Source organism: Atta cephalotes (genome assembly GCF_000143395.1).
Source record: "Atta cephalotes unplaced genomic scaffold scaffold00032, whole genome shotgun sequence".
Lineage (NCBI taxonomy): Eukaryota > Metazoa > Arthropoda > Insecta > Hymenoptera > Formicidae > Atta > Atta cephalotes.
In genome coordinates this window covers 495,195-504,679 of record NW_012130096.1, presented here as the reverse complement: position 1 = coordinate 504,679, position 9,485 = coordinate 495,195, and the positions used below count along the sequence as shown (strand labels likewise).

The 9,485-nt window shown below is 33.9% G+C and overlaps 2 protein-coding genes across 2 annotated transcripts in view; one reads left to right on the top strand and one right to left on the bottom strand.

The window, feature by feature from the left end:
• LOC105621049 (DNA replication ATP-dependent helicase/nuclease DNA2) overlaps window positions 1–4,446 on the top strand; it is a 6,789-nt gene extending 2,343 nt beyond the window's left edge. The window contains exon 2 of the mRNA XM_012202522.1: window positions 769–4,446. Within this exon, the coding sequence (XP_012057912.1) occupies window positions 769–4,446 (3,678 nt within the window). The remainder of the gene's footprint in view (window positions 1–768) is intronic.
• Window positions 4,447–5,084: 638 nt separating this feature from the next.
• On the bottom strand, window positions 5,085–7,896 carry LOC105621048. Its single transcript, XM_012202521.1, has 5 exons — window positions 7,705–7,896; window positions 6,405–6,785; window positions 5,956–6,234; window positions 5,314–5,807; window positions 5,085–5,235 (listed from the first exon to the last, which is right to left on the bottom strand). The coding sequence occupies exons 1-5, from the start codon at window positions 7,894–7,896 to the stop codon at window positions 5,085–5,087; spliced, it is 1,497 nt and encodes a 498-aa protein (XP_012057911.1).
• Between the last annotated feature and the right edge of the window lie 1,589 nt (window positions 7,897–9,485).

Sequence of the window (9,485 nt, the reverse complement as noted above, 5' to 3'; positions counted from 1 at the left end):
GTGTGTGTGTCATAAACTATTAAAATTATTTAGAATGTATGCTTGATGTAAGAATTCAGTGTTTAACCTATTCTCTTGTATTTGAATGTTGAGCATTTCTGATATCAATCTTCTTTCCAAATATCTTTCGTTATCCAAGATTTTGACAATATCCCAATTAAATTCATGGTCTAAATGAATTCTATGTTCAAATATAACATAAATTGTCTGATTTTTTTTATTAATATCATTCAGTAATTCTAGTTTTTAATTTCTTGGTCTGCTCTACATAGGATGCATTGCAATCTGCAGAAAATTTTATAAACGATTTTTTTTAAATTGTTGCGAAAGAACAACTTTTGTCTTTTTATTATTAAATTGAGTTTAAACTAAAGAACATATAATAATTTAATTTTGAGGTCTTTAGTGATGTTCTTAAATTTATTATAGATGTCAGACAAAGAGAATCGTAAATCAGAAGATTCTTTTCTTTCTCTTATTTTTTTTAATTTTTCTTCGGCTTGTTTAAGAGTCTTTCGTTTAATTATAATATTATGTATTATATAACTTAAACTTTATATTATACTTTACTGTATATACTGTAATTAATTATTCAGTGGGAAATTATAATTAATAGTTATATTATTGTTAGTTGGCGTTTGTTAGGAAGACATTTAGCACAATTAAAATAGAAGATAGCAATATATAGCAATTGTATTTATCTGAAGGATAGACTAAAATGAATTTGTGTGTAATAAACTACTCCAGAATTTTCTCTGTTTTTTGCAGATTCCTAATAATGTCGATAAATCTCAGACAAAAATATCATCGTTTTTTACAAAAATTCCAAAAGTTATGATAGACGACAATAAAATTGTATCAGATAAAAACTGCTTATTTCAAACAACGATTGAAAGAAAAAGAAAAGAAAGAGATAACGCGTTTGAAGAAGAATTCCATGTGAGCAAAAAGAAATGTAATTTAAGTGAAAAGTCACTAGAAGAACGTTGTACTCTAAAGACAGAACATTTTGAATCACATGATGATTCAGTATTATTATCTATATTGAAAAACTTTGAAGAACCGTCTAGCAATTTTAAGGAAAATGAAGTTACATGTAAAGATATAGTACTTCAGAAAGTTGAAAAGGAAGGTGATATTACAGTAAAAAGCGAGCAAAGTATAAATATTTTACAAAATTCTGTCATTCTTAAAAGTGTAAATGTTTCAGATGTTACTCATAATAATAATCGTGTTTTTAAAGAACAAGATTTAAATATTGTTACTTTGGAGTCTGCTGTGGAAACATCTGAACATGAAAAAGCTAAATTACATGATTTAAAGAAAACAGAATCTTTCGAAGACTTTTCTGTGATGATAAATGGAGATGAGTTTGATGATTTCTTTGATCAAAAGTGGCATGCGCAGATTAATTTTACCACCTTTGAAAGGTGTAAAATAATTGACGTGAAGCACGAATCGAAAGTCACTGTTTTAACGGTACGGCACTTGAAATCTGAAGATATTGACTTTGTTGCATGTTCAGGATTTTGGAAAGATGCACAAGTAAAAATTAACGATATTGTAACGATACAGGCTACAAAAGGTTCGCGACAATGGATTGTAGATAATGATAACGGTTTTCTTGTCACACAGCCTGATTTGTTAATATCTGGCACGACAATAATGGGTGGTTTATTTTGCAACAGGCGAGCGGTTTTGACTGAGAAATTCAGAAAAATAGAGTCGCTACCAGATTTGAACGCAGATTATTCCGTGATAACCATGGGATCTTTAGTTCATCAGTGGCTGCAAAAGGCATTGCAAGAGAATGTCTGCACCCTATCCGATGTGATTAAGCTGTTAGACGATATATTACGATCGAAGGACACGATAGATTATCTCTACGCGTCAGAAATGTCGCTTGTGGATTGTCGGAAACGTATGATGGAGTATGCTCCGAAAATTTTTGAGTTTATTCAGCATTATATCATAGGTAACAAACAGCATCACATAAGCAATCTAAAGAACAACTTTCAAGGGAATATTAATAACATACAGGACATCGAGGAGACCGTTTATGTACCACAGCTGGGCATAAAAGGAAGAATAGATGTGACAGCAGAAGTGAATATTAATTCAAGAAGAAAGATCATGCCTTTGGAGTTAAAAACTGGAAGAGCTTCCTATTCTTTCGAGCACAAGGGCCAAGTTATCCTTTATCTTATGATGATGGGTTTCAGGGATCAAGATATCGATACCGGACTTCTATTATATCTAAAGGAAAACGCAATGCAGGAAATTAAAAGCGGACATCACGAGAAGAGGGATTTGATACTGCTGCGAAATACTTTGGCGCATTATTTCACTAAACAACCCGAAGATCTACAGAGCATAAATTTGGAATCAGATCTAAAGGCAATGGAATTGCCTGAACCAATAAACCATCACAGTGCGTGCAGCAGATGTTCTTATCAGACTTTGTGTTGTGCGTATTTAGCGAGGGACCCAAACGTGAATTTATCACTGTCGCATCCCTTAACAGCGCTACTTAAAGACGTGCAGGACAACATTGAGACTAGACATTTGGATTACATTATGAAATGGATTGCATTATTGCAATTAGAAGAAAATTACGAGAACAATAATAGTAGTTTAAGCAGCATATGGACGACAAGTCCCGAGAAGAGGGAGGCGAAAGGAACATGTATCTGCAATTTGAAGATTGTCGGAAAAGTGATAAAGCAAGAGCATAGATATCAGTATAAATTTGCACGCGTAAACATTGAGGAGAAAACTATCGAGAACAGTATACTTGGCGGTACATTCACCAAGGACAATTATATTATTGTTAGCACGGATGCACGAGTTAATATAGCTGCTGGATATATAATGCATGTTTCGTATGACATTGTTAAGGTCCTATTGGATAAAGATATTACTCAGTTGTATGCAAACTCTACGTTTCATATTGATAAATATCCCTCTACAGGTCTATCTACGTTCAATTACGCGAACATAGCCGGTCTGTTGAACAACGATGAAACATACGTCAAACTTCGACGCATTGTCATTGATAGGAGACCAGCTACATTTATAGAAAAATTACCACGTTCGGTGGTGTCAGTTAGCGCCAAGATAATAAGCGATCTAAATGAGAATCAGCAGAGAGCTGTGCTGAAGGCAATAGCTGCCCAAGAATACATTCTGATAAAAGGTATGCCGGGAACAGGGAAAACGCAGACGCTAGTAGCTCTAATAGAGCTGTTGCAGGAGTTGGGTTCCAGCGTGCTAATTACCGCGCACACGCACAGCGCGGTGGACAACATTCTTCTCAAGCTGCTGGAACGAAACATCGACTTTCTACGTCTCGGTTCGACAAAGCAGATCCATCCTCTGTTAACGTGCAAGAACGAGGAATATGCGCTCGCGAGTTGCGATTCGCCGGAGGACCTGGAGACACTCTATAACAGCAAACGTATTGTCGGCGTGACTTGCTACGGCGCATATCATGCGCTCCTTAGGAGACGTAGTTTCGACGTGTGCGTGGTTGATGAAAGCGCGCAAATCATGCTGCCCACGGTATTGCGACCATTATACAGCGCACACAAATTTATCCTTGTCGGAGACCCAGATCAGCTGCCGCCTATCATCAAAAACAAGACTGCCGCGAAACTTGGCGCAGGCGAATCTCTATTCGTTAGGCTAGATAGCGACAACAACACTATCAATTTGTGGAAGCAGTACAGAATGAATGGAAGTATCATGAGGCTAGCCAATGAAGCGACATATCGTGGTAAGTTAGTTTCTGGCAACAAGCAGATAGAGAATGCGACTTTGACTGGCACAAATATGGAGCAAGTTCTTTCATCTTGCGAGAGATGGGTGAGAAGTGCGCTTTCCAGGAACTTGGATGACTCAGTGATGGTGCTCAATACTGGTAGAACTTACAATTTGAACGTAGAATCTGGCAATAGAGACATTATATTGAATCAGATGTACTCCAACATTTGGGAAGTCGCTATTACTTTGCGTCTCGTCCAGGTACTCATTGAGGCGGGCGTGTGCGCTAGAAATATAGGAATTATTGCGCCTTACAATGCTCATATAAATTTATTAAAAAAGGTCATAAATAAAGAAGTGGAAATAAACACCGTAGATCAGTATCAAGGACGTGATAAGGATGTTATACTGTACTCGTGTACTAAGAGTGTCGAAAGCGAAACGAAGAAAGAATTTGAAATATTGGATGATCAGCGACGTTTGACGGTAGCCATCACTCGCGCAAGACACAAGCTGATTATAATCGCTGATAAAGTCACATTACTTAGATATGTACCATTTAAAAACCTGTTTGACGTTATCGAGGAAAAGAATGTGATAAATTTGCAAGATGGTGAGGAAGACTTTAGCTGGAAAAGTCTCATTCGTAGAATTGACAATTGTGATAAAGAATTCAAGGACTAATTGAATAATTTTTTGTAACAATGAAAAACAGATTGATAAACTAATATTTGCATTTTGTTAATGTTTTATAAAATAGCATCACGCACAATCAATGAAAACGCGATATATACAAATATGCGAGATATATAAGTATGTACGAAATTTTGTACAAAAATATATTTATTTTCAACTTTATATGCGTATTTTTTTTATATATAAATATCAAAAAACAAATTGAATGCAAATTGATTATTAAAATAAAATTTATCAAGTTATTTTGTCAAAGCAGATAAAAACATAATTTCTAAAATAGTAAATTAGAATTTAAAAAAATTTTAGAAAAATACTTTAAAAAAATAATCATTTCATAAACGAATCCATTAAAAGCATTTATAAAATATAAAAAATAATATCATTTTATAAGGAAATACTGAAAAAAAGAAAACTAGACAATTACAAACTGACACTTGTGCTTAAGTACGTCAAGCATAAGTCCCTATATTTCGTAAGTCACATAATCACATTTCATACGTACGTTTTTCGTACACCACATAAGTACAGAAATTCTGATATCTTTGATGCTATATACATATGTACAAAGTAAAATAATAAAATAATATGAGCAGTTATTTGAGCACGCACATTATTTTTTCGCGGCTTTAATTGTTAGATTCGTTGTAAGAAGCTCTGCCGGCCAACTCTAGTAAGTAACGATCAGGATGATCCAGCCAATCGCTCGCACTTAACTTGACGACCCTCTGTTTCTCTGCTTCTTTCACCTGCCACTTCTTAATCTCCAATTGCTTCTCTCTGCAAATTTAATAGTATCTCTTATTATCCTTCCTTGCATCAACAAATGTTTTCATTTCACAGTTTGCAAGACATTACCTTAGCTTCGTATCGCCACAACCCCAGACTTCTAAACTGGCAATGCGATAAGGCGCGCCGGCGATAGTCACCGAGTGGAATGATTCATCGATACTGATAAGCGGTGAACGAGGATCGCTACCGAATCGTAAACCATGTGGATAACCCCTGATATTCGTGTTCAAGTATAGTACTTTTGGACCTTTCTCCATGATTTTATAGGATGGAATCAGTTGAATGCCCATCGAGTCTTCATCGCCCCAATAGAGATGACTTTCTCGCCACTCGACAGCCGAGCACACGCAATATGTCGGACATTCCTCATTCCTCTCTAGGTTAGCGGCTCTTATAATTAACAGAGTGGGACCTCTGTAACCTAATACATGGTGAAGGAAGCGATTAGCTCCAGTCCCATGCTCTCCGCTATTGTACAGTAACGTCCAATGCTTTGGACAAATACTGCCTGTTCTTCTGGCTATCAAAGCGTGAGTTATGTCCTTCGGTGAATCGTTGGTCTACACATACACACCACGCACATAGATACGTAGATCCAGTTATGTATACAATACTAATTGGCTATAATAATTAATCTCTTTATGCAAAATACTTTACGGGCAGAACATAATAGTATCGATTAGTATTGCGTAATCTGCGACAACGTACCTGGAGATAACACTGCGGTAGTGTACACGACAACAGCCAGACATAACTTATTGGCAACAAGTCCACTTGAGGGAACTCTTGATCGGACTTTTCCAATACGGGAGTAAGTATATCTACGGAAGGCTGTGGCTGTTCTTTCGACAGGAGCGCTTTACCATTGCGATAAGCAGTTGTTAACACATGTACTACGTATCGCTGTAGGCCATACACAAGGCGTGGACAGTGCTGCCCGATCCAATTGCTCACGTAACTCGTAGACAAGCTAGTCTTGCCGTGAAACTGTAAAATATTCCTAGCTCTAATAATTACAAGTCACATAGAAATATGAATTATTCAAAATACCAATTCAGATTCTATGGTTACATACTTGTGAATAGTTACATTATGTATAATAATTAAATTGCAGTACACATTTATACTATTTGCATTAAAAGAATAAATTTACTAACACATGAAATGACAACTGCATTTATTATCTGTTGCGAATGAAGGCACGCACTGGTGTTGTTGCTTTCCATTGCCAACTGATAGCAAGATGTCAATAATGCTCGCAGCGTTTCGGGAGTAACATTGCCACCATTCTTTAGATCAGAATATATTTTTACATAATTCTCCAGTATAGCTTGGTCATTCATTACTGACAAAAATTTCTCAGATTGCTGCTTGAAAGCTGTTGTACTTATATACGCAGTTGTGGCATGAGCATTATGGTGTAGATAAGTGAAGAGTCTCTCGCTTAACTCAGGATGAGTAGGAAATAAGTACTTTTCAAATATAGATTTGGTAATGCCATTAACATGTGCCTCTTGGTGAGCGAGATGCGACAATATCTGCAAAATATACAATATCAGTATTAGGAATATTACTAATTATTAAATATTAAATTTTTATAAATATTAAATTATATTAAATAATATTTATAATTATAAATATTAAAATTTAATTCAAGGAACACTTCAGTTTGTACTCATGTTTGTAAAATAAGAATCATTAAATATTAAAGAAATCAGAGAGACATAAGTAAAATAATTTCTATACTTCTGTTTGCAAACAAAGAAGATTGCATGTTCTTCATTATATAAATAAAACTAGCCAGGTAATGTTAGCTTTTGATAACAGCTAGTTACATATAAGATATGGGTACCTGTATGCAAAGAAATGATATAATGAAACACAGGGAGTATGAAAGTCTTGGAAAGACTCTTTTGAAATTTCAAAAAAAATGGAAATGCAATTGTTCTCCCGAATTAATTCCACAATTCCCTATCTCAAGTATATTTTTCCATAAACAATCTCTGAATAATTTGTCACTTAGTTTTTAATATTATCAAGTGTCTTTAAAAATAAATTATGTGACTGAGATTCAATCTCTATATAATCATCCATTTATAGTCACATATTTCAAAAATTAACTTATATAATTGACAGGAAAAAAAGTGTGATTCATGATTTCAGAATATCCAAAGAATTATGATAAAAATATTCAAAGTGATTGCATGAGGAAATATGAAATGATTTCCGCGAGTTGCAGCGCAGACAAAATAAAATACATCGATACGAGGAACATAATTTAAAAAATCGGATGGAAAGAGATTGTTTTTGTCGTTCTCCCAAACAGCTATAGAAATGTTTGGCAACAGAGGTCATATTGCTCCACGTTTTTCCTGAACAATTTTCCAAGGCACCAAGAGTACGACCTGCTATTGAAGTTCGAGAACAATTTTAAATCGACCAAGCGGACCATTGTACCTTGGCGAGGTTCTCGATCGGGAAGAATTGCGTGTGAGAGTTGTGATGGTCCGGCTCGCTCTTGGAGATGACGGCGGCGATGGAGGAGGCAGTGACGTTCACGCCGTGATTCCCGTTACCGGTGCTTGCCGCGGGCGCGGATTCCACCTTCCTATGCGACGCGTTTCCGACGCGTGCCACCTGGTTGCCCATCCTGCGCTTCGCACCGCGGGGGAGACTATACCGAGACCAGCACCCACAGCACCATCCGCGTAACACCAACGATAACAAATACAAATGGCACCATATGCATACGACGATTCCGACCAGACGGTTCTCCCTACTTCCTAGGTCTCTCTCGTAACTCGTTTCTATCAAATTGTAAAAACGAGAGATGTCGTTGCGGTAAACAGTCTTTTTTATCCGTGGGAGAGGGCACTGTAGGAAATTGTTTTATTTATCGTGACAAATTCAAAATCGATCACATTAATCTTCTACAGATTATATAATTGGGATTTGAAAATCTAAATGACTTTTCAGCTTTAAATTACTTTACTGATTCTGTCTAAAAATCGGACATATATAAAAAAAATAAAAATCATTTCGAGTTATATAATTATACAATTGTATTCGTAAATGTTGAAAGATAAAAAACTTGCAAGCTGCATAAAACATATATGCATAAAAAAAAATTATCCAGTTGTATTTGTAATATAAAGACATATGTAAAATGCAATTGGATAATTTATCTAAAAAAGTTTTATAGAATTATCTCCATTTATCTCTATTTGATAGATAATTTCTATATGATTTTAACATATATATCAAGGTCAAAGTCATCTTAGCTATGTATAAGTTTTTATAAAGAATTACCTTTATTGCTATATAAGTTCAATAATTTAAGAAGTCAATATTTCTTGAATGAATTAGCATTTGCGAGCAAAACCTAGGAAAATTTTGCTTCAAAACTTGAAGTTTTAAATTCATATTTTGAGGTATATTTGACGATTTAATTTGGGAGCATATTGTATAAATCTAGAGTTCCTATAATTATAAAAACATTGTAAATAATAGCTTGGTGAATATACTGTATAATAGAATATTACTGTTATAGAACTATTATATGATAGTACAGTTCGAAAGTTTTCAGAAATATCTCAGAAATTTTTCAACTGAAAATATATATTTTTTAGTTATAAATTAAATTTAATGTAATGTTATGAAATTAAGTTCAAATCGTGTAACTTAAATTAAATTTAAATCGTGTAACTTTATTAAATTTCATATTTTTAACAGTGTAGTACTTCAAAAATGATATTTAAATATATACTTGATTGATATACTTAAATAATATTTAAATTTATTATCTCAACATAATAAATTTAAGTATTATTTAAGTATCAATTAAATATATATTTAAATATAATTTCTGAAGTATTTAAAATTTATTAAGAGATTATTCATATACAAAATTTTTTCGCAATTAAAATAAAATAACTCACAATAACATTAAAATGATATTAAATTGAATTGATAAAAATTTGACTTTTTGTAAAACATTTGTAAACATTTTGAAACCATTTTATAATCATTATGATTTTTATTCTGTTTAAATATATTCTTCAATTTATTGCATGATAGATTTTAGAAACATATTTTTATTAAAACATTTCAAATGACATATTGTAGAATCCTTTCAGAATTGTGCATGAGATGTGAAAAGTTGAAACTTTTCTGGAAATTTTCCTCGACCTGTATGAATAGTTTTATATATGTATAGTAGTATACTGTGTGTGTGTGTG

Bases quoted from the DNA above. Each gene is read 5' to 3' on its own strand.
- LOC105621048 (XM_012202521.1), bottom strand. From the start codon at position 7,896: ATGGGCAACCAGGTGGCACGCGTCGGAAACGCGTCGCATAGGAAGGTG. The intron at 6,235-6,404 runs GTTAGTAAATTT...AATATTTTACAG, and splicing joins ATGCAGTTGTCATTTCATGT to TTTCACGGCAAGACTAGCTT. The intron at 5,808-5,955 runs GTACGTTGTCGC...GTGTATGTGTAG, and splicing joins TACCGCAGTGTTATCTCCAG to ACCAACGATTCACCGAAGGA.